This window comes from Strigops habroptila, chromosome 10 (genome assembly GCF_004027225.2).
Source record: "Strigops habroptila isolate Jane chromosome 10, bStrHab1.2.pri, whole genome shotgun sequence".
Lineage (NCBI taxonomy): Eukaryota > Metazoa > Chordata > Aves > Psittaciformes > Psittacidae > Strigops > Strigops habroptila.
The window spans coordinates 35,656,253-35,672,813 of record NC_046359.1 but is presented as its reverse complement, the minus strand read 5'-3'; the positions used below and the strand labels follow the sequence as shown (position 1 = coordinate 35,672,813).

At 38.4% G+C, this 16,561-nt stretch overlaps 1 protein-coding gene across 17 annotated transcripts in view; it reads left to right on the top strand.

Moving 5' to 3' along the window:
- DNAH14 (dynein axonemal heavy chain 14) overlaps positions 1-16,561 on the top strand; it is a 48,916-nt gene that overhangs the window by 24,534 nt on the left and 7,821 nt on the right. For 8 of the 17 annotated variants that reach the window (XM_030499302.1, XM_030499297.1, XM_030499292.1 and 5 more), the window contains 10 exons: positions 1,067-1,179; positions 2,967-5,646; positions 8,166-8,340; positions 9,277-10,496; positions 12,449-12,685; positions 14,080-14,183; positions 14,741-15,422; positions 15,538-15,677; positions 15,961-16,138; positions 16,412-16,516. In XM_030499302.1, the coding sequence (XP_030355162.1) occupies positions 1,067-1,179; positions 2,967-3,036 (183 nt within the window). In that variant the 3' untranslated portion in view covers positions 3,037-5,646; positions 8,166-8,340; positions 9,277-10,496; ... (4 more) ...; positions 15,961-16,138; positions 16,412-16,516. Of the gene's footprint in view, positions 1-1,066; positions 1,180-2,966; positions 5,647-8,165; positions 8,341-9,276; positions 10,497-12,448; positions 12,686-14,067; positions 14,184-14,740; positions 15,423-15,537; positions 15,678-15,960; positions 16,139-16,411; positions 16,517-16,561 lie in introns of those variants that run through there. The other 9 variants (XM_030499298.1, XM_030499305.1, XM_030499303.1 and 6 more) reach the window with 9 other exon arrangements.

Below are 16,561 nucleotides of genomic sequence, written 5' to 3'. Positions count from 1 at the left end.
TTGGAAGAAAAGAATAAACGTTGGGAACCTGACTGGGGAAAAAAAGGCTACGACCTTGTTTCTTTGCCTTCAGAATGTTTGCTGCAGTACAGAAATTTGAAGTACAGCCACATTTAAATACAAAGTGACTTGTTCCAAATCTGTAGTAAAAGATCTACTACTTGCTTTGGCTAAACCACAGAATGATTAATTCAAAACAATTAATTGGTGCTTAGTAGCCAGTCTTCTCTCTCTCATACTGCTATGAAAGATAATGAAGATTTCTACATACGTACATCTGTGCCTTGCCACTTTACTGTATGCTTGCCAGACTCCAGGCCATAATTTGAAGCTAATTTACAATTCACAATTTTTGTATCCTTTCACACAGGAGTACACATTCTCTTTGGAGAATGAAAATCTCTTTGTTTAGCCTGTTGTTGCTTTGGTTCTAAGATGCTCTTTGCCTACCTGAGAGGTATAGCAGAGGTTTGAGAAAAGTGTTTTTAGAGTTCACTGCCAGAAAATGTTTTGGTGACCACCCTATCTGCCCATGTTATATTGGAAATCATTCCACAGGTTTAATTCTCTTTTCCTCTTATTCAGTGTTGCTTCATGTGGCAATGGGAAGAAATTGATATTCCATAGTTTTACTTGCTAACAGTAAATAAGTACATTCACATTTCTCCTTCTTACATACTTGCTGCAAGAAAAAGCATATTTATACATGAAAGGTATTAAGTAAGCCTAAATAAATGGATTTTAAAATGTACTGAGGGGTCTTGCTAAGTAGGGACAGACTCAGACATCTGCCTGAATGCTTTTCTGAAGAGTGTGTATGTGCCATAATGCCTTATTTTGAATGATAGAAACTTCTTAGTATTTACAATGATAAAAGCATGTAGTAACTGTAAGCTTGTTCAAAATTAAACAAAAACATGATTGGTAGACAAAATAAAACTTGGTGAATTTTACCACCAGTGAGGTCATCAATATTCATGCTTTTTGTCTTTGACAATAAGCATTTGGTAATGCTTGTCAAATTCTGTTTAAAAAGGACTTGTGTGGTTTTTCTTCTTTTTCCTAGTTTTCTGCAGACCCTAAATTAGGACAAATGGAAATCACAGCGGTGCCACGATGGCTGCATGAAAGACAGATGTATTATAAGTTACGCAATGTGAAATTCATTTCCAATTTCAAGTAAGGAATGAAAAGAGAAAAAAAATTAAGTTAATCAATAACAGTAGTAAATATCTCTGGTAATGTCATCACATGCACTAAATTTTAGGAGGCAAGTTAATTTTTCCATTTGTTCTCTTTTAAGTTATACAGACTATGAAATAGCTTGTGCCATTCATCCTATATAGAGTACATTCAAGCAAATTTTGTAGTGTAGAATAGAAGAAAATACGTAATGGTGAAATTGTCACATTTTTCTGGCTGGCTGTTTTGGAAACATCAGTAAAAACATGATAGGTGAATTTTAACCTCTTGCTTTGACAAATATTAAACATCCATCTCCTGTACATATGTTTCAATATTTTATTGCTTTTTAGTGGGATATGCTTGTTTCTGGTTTATTTTTGGCTTTGATCTTTAGAATATTGCTGGAAGGGATTCAGTTTGGTACTTGACCCTGTGTCTAATGTTGGATTTGCACATGCAAGATTTTTGTGTGTTCATTGGTCGTAGCCATGATGGCATCACACATTCACACATTTTTGCCATTGTATTTTATGTTTGCCAGTGCCACATTCCACATATAAAAATTAACCAAAGTAATCATCATCTTATTTCATTACATTGCTCCACAAAGTTCTGGTAATATTTGTTGTTACTGAATATGTGTGTATATGTGTTGATTAGAGAATTAAAGATTGCTGCAACGGGAATGTTTAGAAGATAGAAAAGCCAATTTTAAACTTTTAAACAAAATTTTACTAGACTGAATTTCTTTGATTGTGCACTTGATGCTAATGCTTAGTTCATATCCATTATCAGTCACTATCACTCCACAGTCAGTTAATCCTTCACAATCTCTATGTGTGAGTATGCAGTTCTGCAGAGTAGATGCGGTGTGTATAGCACAGTTCTTGATTGCCTGGGTCACTGTGGTTTAGGAGGTAGGACTCAAAACCTGTCTACAAAGGGGAGCTGAAACAATAATGAACACGTTGCACCTCTTCTCCCTGCCCAACCACATGGGGGATTCTACCTATTTATAAATGTATTGAGTTTATATTGGTTTGAGAAAATTGGCCTCACCTCTGTGCTAGGTGTTGCAAAAGCTTAATGAGCACTTACCCAGGCTGAAGCATGTGCATTTTCCTGTAGCTTGGCTGGTTTTGTTTGTTTGTTGATTTGCATTAGCTGCTCTTTCTTTTCTTAAAGCCCAGCCTTGGGGGTGTGTTTGATCACTGCCCGGTAACTGGGAGTTATGGGTTCTGGGACCCTTTACTTTCAAATTGTGGCCATATTTTCAAGGCCTTTACTGTTATCCTGTGCTTAACCTACATCCCAACAAGAAATATCTGGTACCAAGATCTAGTTTACACCCAACATTCCAGCACAAGTTGGTAACAAGCCTAATGGCCAGGACTGGAGCTTAGTGCATAAGGCACAGTTAGTTTAAAGCTTCTGGTTTGTTATTGGCAGTGGCAATGCTAAAAATAGTATTGGGCACAAAAATGCCCGTGCAGTTACGGTACCTTAGGGATGCTTATGTTTGGGTTTAAAAAAAAAAAAGCTAATGTTAATGTTTGCTTAGTGTACTTTTGTGAGTGCAGCCAGCCTCTGCTTTAGCTAGGCTTTTCATACATGTGTAAGATAGATGAAGAGATATGGAGCAGATGTAGAAAGTGGAAACTGGCTACATATATCCACATCTGTCTCCCAACAGTGTCAGTGCTGTTAATGAGCTGTTGCAACAGCAGGTGTGACAGTCTGTAAAATATATATGCATAAATAATTATTTCTGTTGCTTCCAGAATGAAGAAATACTTTCTAGTCTGGAAAATCAGTGTCAGAAGCAAGATGGACAAGACCAAGTCAGTTTGAATGTAGGTTTGTTGTGGGAAGAGAATAAAGAATACTTCGTCTCCTACTGTATACTTTACCCGTTTGCATTTTTTTTCCTTAAATACTTTATAAAATCAAAGCTCAGGTTTCTCCAGATCAAAATTCCAGGCTCCTTCACAGCAAGATTAAAGTACCAGACAACTTTTATTAGAGTAAGTCTTCCATGCTGTTATGAACAGGTAATCTGGCATTTGTATAATTGTCTTTGTTGATTTATGTTTGCTTAGTGCCAAGCACAGTGGGATTCTGCTTTATGACTAGGGATTTTAGCTAGACATGGGATGAAAATAGTAATTAATACAGTCTTATATTGTAAAATGAGAGTGGTTGCACCAAATCCCGGCTGAATATGGGCTGAATGAGAAGATGATGTTCATTCTGCATGTTGAGGTGAGTAAACAAAATCCCATCACACTTCATCTATTCTCCTTAAGGCCATCCTTTATTGGCATGTAAATAATATTTGTATTATGTAGGTTTGATGATGAAAAAGACATTGTTAACTCCTCACAAGAGATTTTCTTTTTCTTCCCTCTTTTATTGAAATTTATCCTATTTTTACAATTATTCTTACAGGTTTTTAATTAGCCCTTGTGTTAGACACTTTATGGGGCTTATATCAAAATGGTTAGCTTTATGCTGAGAACACAGGGATTAGGTCTTTCACTTGTACCTAGGGTAAGGAACTGGGAAAGGTTGATGGCTGTTTTCTTCCATTTGAACAGTTAAGTGGAATAGTCATAAACTGTCAGGTAGTCTTTTGTCTAATTTTAAAGTTACTGAAACAGGAAAGGTATTTGAGTAAACAGGGTTTTTAACTGCATAAAATCTGAAAACTGTCTTCTATGGAATGCATCATCAAAAATAATACATGATGAGTTGGCTTCTGAAGAAAAATCATCATGTTTTCCCTTTCTTGGCATTAGTCAGAGACACTTTCATTAATTCATACATTAATGCTTAACAGATACATAGCGCTTTCCCTTAAAGCAGATTTTTTGTAGGTGGCAAGTTCATCAAAATTCAGTTGGGGCACATTAAATGACCTGACTATAGAGTATTTTTGGTATGTTTTATCAAAATCAGACTTGTCTCTTGAAACGTGTTTTATGTCCTGAAATGATACAACTTTAAACTTTTATAACCCTTTTATAAACTACAAAGTAGTCCTCATGCTCTTCACACTTCAGCACTTGAGGAAATTTGTGGGGGAGCTTTTCCTGGAGACAGAGATGGTGAAAGAGAGCACAGTCCCTGTAGAGTCTGTAAATTTATTGAGGTTTTGGGTTTGGTTTTATTCCTTAGTACGTTGCTGTTCACATAAAATTACTGGACGTTCATATAGGTAGGTTAGGGCAGGACACTTTTAAAAGGAAATCACAGAAGGGCTTCCCATGCTATATTGACTACACAGCCTGTTCATGCAGCTGATTTTTACTAAAATGATTTAGATCTCTATGCATGAAGAAAAGCAATTTAAAAATTACTTTGTTGGATTTGTTCAAATTCTTTATATTTCTCAAATGTCACATTGAGGCAAAGCTCAAACTCGTCCGACTCTTTGAAGTTTATTCATGCAATCAATGGTTATGCTTTGGTTATTTCTTAACCATTTCATACATGGTTATGCTATTTCTTTTTTTGGAGTCATTAAAAAGAATACTCCAAACGTGGATAGTGAAACCCCAACACATTTGAGCTGCATGTTAATGGTTTGCTGTCCTTTCTGTCTTCTATACAAAGGTGTGCACATTACTTCACACAAATCACGTAACCAAAAGAAACCTCAGAGTGTCTGTGTTTTGAGTTGGAGACCATATAATGGCTTTGTTATCCAAAACAAGAGGTTGTGATCTTAGCCCACTTACATGTTTATTCTGCCTATAATAGTGCTCCTTTTGGGTGTGTATTCCCCCCACAGAACTTGAGCTTAAGATTCTGTTATCAGGAGCATCTGCTGAAGAGACATCCTCCCTTTGAATATTCCAGTGCTATCAGCCAAAGGCTTAGTACTTAGTGTGACATATTTTAATAATGTCATTATAAAGGAATATCTGATATCATTTTAGTTGTCCTATGTTCTCAGGTTTTGGATTACTCCTGGTTTCAGTTATTTATGCCATTGAACAACTGGTTAAGATTCATATGAATTGTTTTCAAAGAGTAGAGAGATTTTAAAGGAATTTTATGTAAAAATGTAAAAAGAAAACAAATATTCTAGGAAAGACCAGGCACTGGCAGCTCTCTGGATTTGCTAAGGTAGAACATAAATTATGCCTCATGGAAAAAGTACTCTAGCTGTAGTTGTTCAAGGATTTTTGTAAGTACTAAACCCCAGTCCTTCACCTTTTAAAAAAATTATCTTTTTACAACAAAGGACATCAGAAATGTCAAAACCAAGGTAACACCGATCTCCCAGCCATCTCCCTTGATGCCTTTTAGATTCAAGGTCCATAAAGCTTCTACCACCTGACTGACCTGAAGGGTAGCTCAGCAAGGACCAATTCAGCAGCTAATGATGAAAGCCACCAGGACATCATCTGGTATCTCAGTGCTCACTTGCTACTGACTGCTCTTCTTGCAAATGTGGTAAGAATGGTTTAACTCTTGTTAATTCCATTGTTTATTACAAGTGTGCTGTTATTCATAGTAGCGTCTCCAATGCTTTACTATGACAGTCCATAATTTGTGACTGTTTCTCTGTTGTACCACATTCTGCTCAATCTAAGGACTTACTAGTGACCATCAGCATTTTTTCTTTTTTATGGTATCAGTACTAAGCTTTATTTTGCTTGTGTCTGAAATTATTTGTGGCCTGATACTTGGTATTAATTCTTTTAGGGCGTGAGACAAACTCTGCAGCTTGCAAGAACTATGTCAGTAACAAAAACTAGATCCTGACCATGTTTTCCTTCCTTGCCAACCAAGAGGGACTGACCTAGAAGTACAATTCAGATGAAACACAAGAAAGTTGTCTTCACAGTGTTTAATAGCAGTCAGCATATTTGCAAGGCTACTAGAATAATGTCTGCTCTGGAGATATGGGTTGTGGATAAAATCTTTAATCAATGGATATTACTCCTTGTTCAGGTTAACTAGATCATCTGTTAATAGGAACTTAACCAGACATACCCATATTACTGTGACAAACCCCTTTCTTCAGAAAGACATCTGCTTTCTGATTTCAGAAAGAGCTTGCCAAATAGAGCAAAGTCCTGCAAGTAAAAATAAACTCTCAAATAACAAAAGGAGTTCTTTAGTAAGCATAACTGTTAATAAGAAAAAACAGGACAAATAGAAATAGCAAAATATTGTCTTCCAGACAAGATACAATTTTATCAATTGGGATTCTTCTAAGTTTTCCCTTTTAAAAACTTCCATAGTATTTGTAGGTGAAATTAAGATTTATTTTTTTTATCGCAGAGAGGATTAACTTCTCTCAAAGATAGTATTGGAGGAAACCCTGCGTGAGAGAACCAAAAGCTTCTGCATTTCAGTCAGAAGATTTGTTCAGACCTTTCTGACACCATTTTTCTGGAATGTCAGCAAAGATGAAAATAACCAAAGTTCCTCCTTTCTGAAATCATAAGAGTATTGAGTACTTTTAAATAAATAGAGTTTAAGCCCTCTGCATATTTCTACTTAGTCTTAAATAAAGATACTACAAACTGCAGACTTACTAGAGGCATTTCTTTTACCCCTCTAACAAGAACAGGTCAAGGGAGAAGTACAGGTTCTTTTACAAGTTTTTTTTCCTTCTCTGTTTACTGCTCCATTCTATCACCAGTCTCCCAGCAACTTCAGGGCAGTTAATTTGGTCATTCCGTCTTACAAATGCTATGGATTTTTCTGTGTCACTACTTTTTTGGGTATAACATCTCAGGAACATTAACAGAGTTATTAAACAGACAGTAACTCCATTGCTCTGCCTCCTTGACTTTTAACTTCGTTTTTTGTACTTATTTAGGACTTTCTCTGTCTCAAGCATAAGGGTCTTTGTTATTTTGAATTTCAGAATTGTGATTTGCTTTTTGGGGTGGTTATTTTAGATGTGGGAATTAGATACATGCTACCCCTGGTGTACTGCTTACTATGGCATTCCGAGGAGCTTTTTTAAACTCATTTCCCCTGCAGCGAAGTATTTCAATAACTCGGAATCCTTTGTGTAAACACACTGACAACGCAATATAGCGTCAGCAAGGGCCCTATGTGCAACCTGTGACAACCACCCTTATTTTATGGTGAAGGAACTGATCAGGGAAGGAAGACAACCTGCTTTTTACATTGTTTGCTGAAGGTTCAGGGACATTCACAATGCCACTGCTAAACTGAAGGATGGTCCTGATCAAAATGTTAGGGTTTTGGTGTTTTTTCTGTGTGAACCTTGTCTATCTAGTTTGAGTAACTCTACAGGAACCTTTGTCATTATTCTTTACTATGAAGGCTGCAACAAAGAAGGGTAAGAACAATGTCTAAACCCATGACCAGATTGGGAACTACTTGTACGAATACTTGTTTGCTACCAAAACAATGCATGTGTCACAAGATGAGGACATGAGGCTTAAGTGGCAATGGGGTTGTAACTGTAGAAGTATGATTTCAGTCAGTCTGTGTTGAAGCCCCAGGAATGTGTGCACTGCTATATAAAATGAATAAGATCTGTCCTGAAAAATTAATATTATAATAATGAAACATTGGGGGAGAACCTGAGAGGGAAGTAATACTGAAAATATCGATACCATAAACCAAGAAATTTTAGGCAGGCTTTGAGATAGTTTAAAATGATTGTGCTGAATACCAAGTTGAATAAATGTAAGAAAATACAGTTTTATGCTCTTTACAGCACTTTGCCTTTTTGATAACACTGTTTCTCAGAGCTGCAGTAGTTTAGAGCGCGTTTCAGTAATTGCTCGAAATTGAGTTTCTTTTTTTACCTCATCTTACATATGACTGGGCATACTTCAATAACATTGCAATTACGAGTAGAATGTGTTAAAGTAGTCCTTACCTTAGCAAAATCCTTCGTCTTAGTAGACAAATGGTTGCAGTAAAGAGTTAGATGGTTTTAATGTACAAAATAAAACTTACCTTTTTTTTCCCTCTTGCAGTGTTAAATCCACAGATGACAAGTCTTCTGTCTCTTAGTAGTTCAATGGCACAAGGAGAACCCTGCAGCAGACTGTTTATATCATTATCTAAGCAAGGTGAATAGCGCTAACATTGCAAACATCAAAAACAACACTACAAAAGGAAGTATCTTCAGAAGATTTCAAGAACATTCTAGTTAAGTATTTAAATGCTGTGAAATAAGCTGTAGGAGTGACTACTGAAAAGCATAGCTGTATGATCAAAGTCAAAAGCTTTAACTATCAGAAAGACTGCCTTCCATATTTTGACAGCTTTCCGGTTGGTTAATATAACACATTTGTCTATGAATAATTAAATAGAATAAATTAATTCACATCTCTTTCAATTAAGTGGATTTAGAGCTGGTGAGACATAAACACTGATGGAGATAAATGAGAATATGTTATGTGATTGAATTTCATGTTTAAAATTCAGCGATACTTTGAAATCGAACGCTGCTTCTTGACAGTGATGTCATTAAGCCATTTATAATGTCTGCTTGGCACTCAGAGCCACATGCTGTGTAAGTCATGGTTCACCTCAGAGTTCTGTATGATAGCCTGTATGCATGTTCCTGAAGTAGATATGCACGTATCTACTGTGTCAAAACTTTTTATTAGGGTGGTCTGTGGTGGGCACATTGATGCTTCACTTCCCCTTCTCCTGGATACATGAGAAATAAGATGGAGTCATTCTAGTTCCTTTCAGATACTGCCTAGTGACAAGCCAAAACATGTCTATGTTTTTCAAATGATGTAGCCACCTGTGGCTAAATGCCTTTAACTATTAGACCATTTCTGAGCCATCCAGCACAGAGACAGTGCTCGGCAGAGTGGTCCCACAATTACTGCTGTCAAGGATTCCAGAACCAGCACATGGAAGAGCAGAATGCACATACACATACTTCATTTGGCTTCTAGTAAGCAAGCACTAGTGAAAATGCCAGACAGCTGGTGTATACGTTTATAAAACTATGTGGAATGTATTGAAAAATTGTAATGTAATTGTAATTTATCACAGTGAAATATTTGAAGATTATAATAATCTGCTTAAATTATTGATTTTTCTTTTTCTTTCCCCTCATCATTTCAGGGGAAAAAAAAAAATGTGGATAAGTGTCCTGATAAGTTGCAGCCCTTATCAAGGAAACTTCATATATTTACTTTGGCAACTGGAGGTGTGTTGGGATGAAAGGATGATTAAGAAGATGATTCTCTGCTCGGCATAAACACCCTGTATGAAACTCTTGTAAAAATAACAGGAATAACATTTGGTTTCAATGATCTTGTGCATGACATATTTGAAGGAGAACCACCCCTTCATATTTTTATATATGAAACATAATCACATGTCATTCATTAATATTATTGCATTTCTGCTGTGCTGCTTAATTTTTCAAGACCAGAACCTTCAATTAATCTGCATGATTGGTTTTAAAAGCCTTCTCTTTGAATGTGATTCTGTACATTTAAGAAGAAAAACGAGTGAGTAATTCTCTCTCTGTTTTCAAAGTCAGTGCCAGATCGTGTTCCACAAACCATATCCTTTTATTATAAGGATTAGACACAGTCCAGGAGAGGATGTTTGTCCCAGGTAGTATTTCATGCTCTGATAGCTGCTTTTCTGAAGGAGGAAGTGTCTATGATGAGAGTCTTTTTCATCCTAATCAGGACACAGCAACGGTGTGATGCTGCGCAGCCTCTCCCTCTCACGGGACAGGAGGTCCATCCTCCGGGCCATGCCTTTCTCTTGCAGCATGAAGTATCAGGGGCACAGTGGGTAATGCAGAAAGCTCAAAACGCTCAGCTGCCATTAAAAAGTTGGAGACTCTCTATTTGGACTCCTTCAGTAGATTCATCCAAGTAACTATTTGAAAAAGTAACCAGGAGGTTTAAAGGCAGAAGAAATAAATAGCTAGATTCCTTTCCATTAACTTCTTAGCAGCAAGAATTGTGGGTCCCTTTCAGCTTTGCCACATACATTCACCAATTTCAGCTCTTTTTCCTAGTTAGTTACCAGAAATGTCATGAGGTTGCTTTGCTTTCTCATGGAATGAATGAAGTTTTCTTTATCCCAGACTCCCACAGCATCCATGGAAGCTGTGGAACATGTTGAAGGGTTTTCGACAGCCGGGTGACCACACTGTGCTGGTAAGAAAAACAATCTCTTCAGAATTATCCTGGAAGTAAAAACGTGTGATCCCTAGGAAAACAGTGTTTCATCAATAATCCTTACCCCCTTCTGACGAAGGTTACTTGGAGCTATCTGCCTCTCCACAGTCTGCCTAACGAGTGCATCTTAAACAAATCGAGGTAACTTAAAAGTCCTTCTTCATCCTAATAAGCTGAAATTTGTATTCTGAGGAAAACTATTTTAATGGTAAATAATGTTATAAATTAATCAGGAATTTTTCATTCTATAGGTCTTGCATTTCAAGCAGGGCACCTCCTGACAAGCTCTTGCTTCCTAAGCACTAGAACTGTTTTAGGAAAACAACATCTGGAGGTCATAGCCCTGGCTTCTCTCCTGTTTGCACAGTACCTGGATGAGACCTTCCCTCTTAAAAACAGTTTTCTTTTTAAATATGCCAAATTGTTTCAGAGGTTTCTCAGCCCTGATGTTCTCAGGAATGGGAAGATGAATAATGGATGTTGGTTGGAACTAGATAATCTTAAGGTCCTTTCCAACCCAAACCATTCTATGATTCTATGTCCTTTACTAGGAATGTTTTTTGGGAGATTTAAGCTGCAGTCTGACTTTTGGAGAAGTGCTTGCTTTGTGTGAGAAGGAGGAGCTGGGTGATGCTGCTGTCAATTTTACAACTGTTGCTGAAAAAGCTGATTAATAGCAGATGAACTGTACTTTTAATTTTTCTGCAGGTTGTACGTTAAGGATTAATTATTTAAACTGTTGAAACTTCTATTCAGGCATTTAGTAATTTGTCAAAAGAAAATTAGTCTCTGGAGTGAGTTGTCTCTGTTTCTTTTATGCTTTTTAAAGCGCCAGCTGAATTCTATTGCATCCGAAAGGTACCCCAGCTTGGGCCACTTGGTGTTTGATATTATAGATGCATTTCATATAACAGATGTGTTGGGTTTTTTTGAGAAGAACATGAGAAGAACAAAGTTGGGGTCTGCTGATAAACGGAGATATATATATATATATATATATATATATATAGCTGAAATGAATTCCTAATACTCTTACAAATATGGAAAACCAGTTGATTAAGAATGATGCCCATATGAGGGATGCAGGTTTAAACAAACAGTGCTATAAGAGGAAACCTTCCTTAGCATTTAATATTTCAAGCTTTTCTTTTAGGTAAAGAAATAATGTTTCAAACGATGGGTTTGCATAGCCAGAGTGCAGGATTTAGAAATAATGGCCTCACCTTGCAAATTGCTGCTAAAGAAACACTAGTAAAAAGTGGTAAATTTAACATACTCTCAAAAGCAACTAGAAGGATGTTTTGAACCCAGAGCTATTGTAAATATCTGCTGTGAAATCTGGACTGAAAAGCTCCTGCATGTTGCAAAACCTGCCTTAGCCATGACTAATCTTTAATCAGAATGAGGTGTATAACTAAAGCGTGGCTATTCTCCTCTCCTTCTTCACAGTAATATTTTCTCATTTATGGTTAGTTTGGAACTCAGATCTAGAAGTGCCTGAAAATCTACAACTGAAGTAAAAAATGGTTTAAATGGAAAATTTGATTCTTCTTGGCCTGATTACATGAGTACAAATCAGAAATGATTCTATGGAAATCCATGGGGCTGGAGTAATGTAATCTCAGTGTAAGCAGGAAAAATAGATCATTTTTCTTTCTTCTCACTGAAAAATAATTTTTACTTTAAATATATACTTATTGCACAAAACTGCTCTTTATCAAGACAACCAGCAGACATTTGGTGGAAAGGGAAGTTTTATGTTTTGCAAAACTAATGATGAGAAGACTTCTGTTTTTCAACAACAGTGTATATTTTACCCAAAGCCTTATTATTAAAGTCAATAATTCATATTTTTGCCTTAAAATACACTATTGTAATTTGGGTCTTCTTTATTACTTTGCAACCAGAGGCTATCTATACTGCTTAACCTCTTAGTCAGTAATCATAGGGTATTCCTTTAGCACTAAGGTGGCTAATGTAGGTATTCATTATAGCACGTTTCAGTGCATGTGACAGTGTCACTTAAATTTCAATCTAAAGCACACCTAAACGAAAACCTTAACTACATGGGTTTATTCCTGTTCCTTCTTCAGTTGTACTCGATGCCAAAATTTAACCTCATGAGTTGAAACCTGCAGAAGCACATTGAGGATAATGAAGAACCACTTGACCGGCACAAGAAGGTGGGACTAAGTCACCACTGGAAGCTCCCAGGTACCTTCTCATGACACCAGCAGGTACCAGAAATGAAGCCTCTGCCCAACGGGTGACAAACCAGCATCATTTCCCTGTGGCACAGCTCGGCTGGAGCCCCCATGGTACTGCAGCAGGTGGGTCTGGTCTTTATAAAGACAAACTTAACCTCTGCCTGCCTAAACCAACACTGTGTGGCAGGGAGGAGTGGTCGAAAGGGGAGGTTAGCTTGGGTATTATATATTCTATTCAAGATACTATTTGTGCCAGGGGAAATTTAGACTGGACAGTGGGGAAAAATGTCTTTATGTCTGCACCAGAGGGTGCTCAGGCATTGGAACAGGCTGCCCAGGGCAGTGCTGGGGTCACCATCCCTGCAAGTGTTCACAAACCGTGTAGCCGAGGCCCTCAGTGACATGGGTTAGTGGTGGTCCTGAAGTAATGGTTGGACTTGATCTTAAAGGTCTTTTCCAACCTACTTGATTCTATGATTCTACTCTATGAACGTTGCAGGTAACCACGGAATACAAACAAACACCTCCATGGTTACAAGTTCAATGTCTGTTTGTTTCTTAAAGCACCCAAATCCCCATCTTTTATTTAATCCCTGCTTCAGCTCCACAGTCAGGGTTATCCCAAAATGCTTTTAAATCCAGCCTGAAGTGCATTTGTTAGGCAGAAGTAGCTAAGCCTGTGTAAATTGTAAATTGTATCTCCCAATCATTTCAGAAGGGCAGGGGGGGACACAATTATTTGTAGCTGTGACTTACTGCAGTAGGTAACACCCTCGGTTACCTCTATAGGCTGTGCTGAGTGTGTGCAGTTGATCCTGACTTCCTCTGAGCTGATGGAGGGGAAGTTTTGCCAATTTCCCATGATCACTGAATCTCAGTTTTCATCCCAGCAACAGATGTTGTTCAGTATTAAAGCCCATCGAAAACAGTGAGATGATTCTGGGCTCTCATTTCTAACAGCAAACTTAGAATACAACTGTGAAATGCACATTGCAATTGGTTTTCTTTTTAGGGATTATTTTCATAACAGTCTAACCAAACAGAAGCAACACTTCTGATTGCAGCAATGCAGGATAAGTTACTTCTCCTTGGTCTTGAAATAGAAGGTAGTTGAAAATATATTGTTGCTTTTACTCAGTATCTTCCCATATCTTTAGTGTCATCTTGTATTATTTCACATCCCAATCTAATTCCTGTACATAACTCTGTGGCTTGCTCCTAAAAATTAGAATCATAAACCTTTTTTATTTCCCCGTCGCTTCATGGCTAAAGAACCATGAGCATATCCAAACCTCTGTTTTTGCAGTCATACCAGTTTGATCTGAGAACTCTCCTTTCTCCATGTGTATATATATATATGTATGTGTGTGGGAGCCATGCAAGAGGTTCAGTCACAGTGAAACCCAGTGACGTTGCTTGTTGGCTCATTTTGGAGCTGGCAGATACTCAGTAACTGTCATATTTCCTTGAAATTCTCTCAAGGAAGTGTTTTCCTTGCCAAAAAGATTTTTTTGCAGGAGACAGAAGACATTGTGGAAGCTGCAGAGCACTGTGAACCCTTGTTAAATGGGATGAAGCCATCAATCCTGCAGGAACAAGGACTGTTGCAGCATGTGCTCAGGTACAGTTCCCTTTGTGATCATTCCCAGATTTCATTTCCACAGGCGCAGCCTCCTGGGCTGTTAAGACTTTCAACTCCCATTTATTTTGGTGGGAATTGAGAATTTTTAGTCTGGCCAAGTTCCGTTCCCTGAAGGCTGTGACAAGCAGATATAAAAACATCCAGAAATTGCCGTATGGTCCCAGTGTCTTTTGTCTACAGCATCGGTTTGCTTGCAGAGGAATCCTGGCAAGACTCTACCATCACGAGTAGAGAAGAGCATGAAATCGTTCTGCTTTGGTTCTTTACATCATTCCATTTGAACAACTGTGCACGAGCATCGTTTGTTTCACCAGTAGAAAGGCTTTTCTATTACTAGTTCCAGTACAGGGTTTTCTAAAGCTGTGTTGCCAAAAGCAAATGGTTGGAATTTTAATGTGGCTTTGAGTTGAATGGGGTTTTTTTAATCTTTTTTTCCCCTTTCCCTGTTCATTAATTCCCACTTCTATTCCTAAGGACGTACCAGGTATTACAGTACTTCTCATAGGAACTCATCATTCATTTATTTTAAACTTTAGATGGATTCCCTTTCTGGGCAGTTGATGTAACATTTAGAAGTTTCTGCAGTTTGAAACACAGAAGCAAGAAGGTCCTTGGTCAGGTCAGCTAAACCTGGCAATACATGGCTCCAAGAGGGAATACAAGCACTGTAAGGAAGAGCCCTGGGAAGCTGGTCCTGGAAGAGTGGACAAGCTCATGTGTGCGCATTCAAGTGTTGGGGATCAGGAGCCAGGCTGGTCACAGCAAACAAGGCATTGCAGATACAGGGATCAGTTTAAATGTCAGAGTAAGTTTCACCCTTGGGATCTCTGTTAAACGTTTCTCCTGAGCAACTGCAAAGACATTTCTCACAGCTGTTGTGTGGACTGACTGAAACTCTCCTGGCACCTGCATATTCCACAAGAAGTGTTTTACAAGGGAAGTATGACTGGCTCAGAATTCCCCATTTTGAATTGCAATGGAAAATTACTTGTAACATCTGCCTACAGCGGCACTGCAGAGGCTTCTGAGGAGGAAGATGGATGGTGCGGTGACATGATGGGAATGACAACCACACACACATGCAAATAAGCAGCTCGAGTGCCAATCCCCTTCAGCAGTTTGTTTTCAAAAGGCTTCCCTGCTCCTGTGATGGGCCAGGACCTGCTTTTCTCCTGGCACTACTCCACAACACTGTTGCTTACAGTAATTCTACAAAAGGTAGAACTGATGTTTTGAAGTCCTCTAAAAAACCCCCAATCCAAACCAGAGGCAGTGCTTTTCTGAAATACTACAACCATAAAAGCACCATCTAAGTATTTTCTTCTGATTTTAGGGAACTTCCACCAGAGACCAGCGTTGGAGGTTTTGGTTATACACAGACAGTGCAAGATGTTCTCCAGCCCCACACTGAAGAGGTTTCACACGCTCCCCGGAACAGCTTTCACTCCACAAGAGGCAAGAACTCTTCTTCTGGTAAGGTTTTAATGAGCCAGTGTAAATGTAATTTACACAAACCTGTGTATATTACCTGTGGTAACCTTCTACCATTAGTGGTCCTTCAGTCATCTGTTACATTTCCTCTAGTCTTGTTTGCATTAGGTCAAATCAGCACAAAATTAATTTCCTGTGCGGTTCCCCTTCAGCTCTATCCCACAACTACAGGAAAGTGTTTGCTTTTAACTTCCAAGAGAAGCTGTGGGGGGAAAAATACAGTGTAATAGAGGCAAACCCAAGTGTTAACTCTGTCTTTTTACAGGTAATTTTAATGTAGGAACAAAAGGAGGACATGGGTGAGCCTTGCCTCGAAGACCCAGGGCACCACCACCTCCAGGCGTGACAGCGTCAGTCTACCCCGTGAGCAAGGATGGAGACAAGGAGTCACACAAGCAAGGGCCCTGCTGTGCCAGCTCCAACACTGGAAACTCTCAGACACGGTTAGTGATGAGAATTGCCTTTCTCTGAAGCCATCCTCTTTCCCAGTAAAGATAATCACTATTTCCTACCATAACAAGTTGCTATCCAGTGAGGTTTCTGAGCCAGCTTTCCCTGCCCCTGCCATGCCACCTACTTCTTAGCACTTTGGTTTTCTTCCATCCAGATGAGCAAAGTAGTAGTACAGTGGCTCTGTAAACTTTTGCATATAGAGAAGCAGAAGAAAAGGGAGAAACACAGATGACCCTTTAAACAGAGCCCTCCTTTTCTTACAGTGCCCAGGCAGGCAAAGAGAAGCACCACAAGCTTCTAACACTTGTAACACTCAGCCCAAAACCACAGATACAAAAGGAACTTCAGCAAACGCACGTCTTTACCAGGTAAATCAAAACCATCTTTTTTAGACCCCACCATGAACAGGGAAG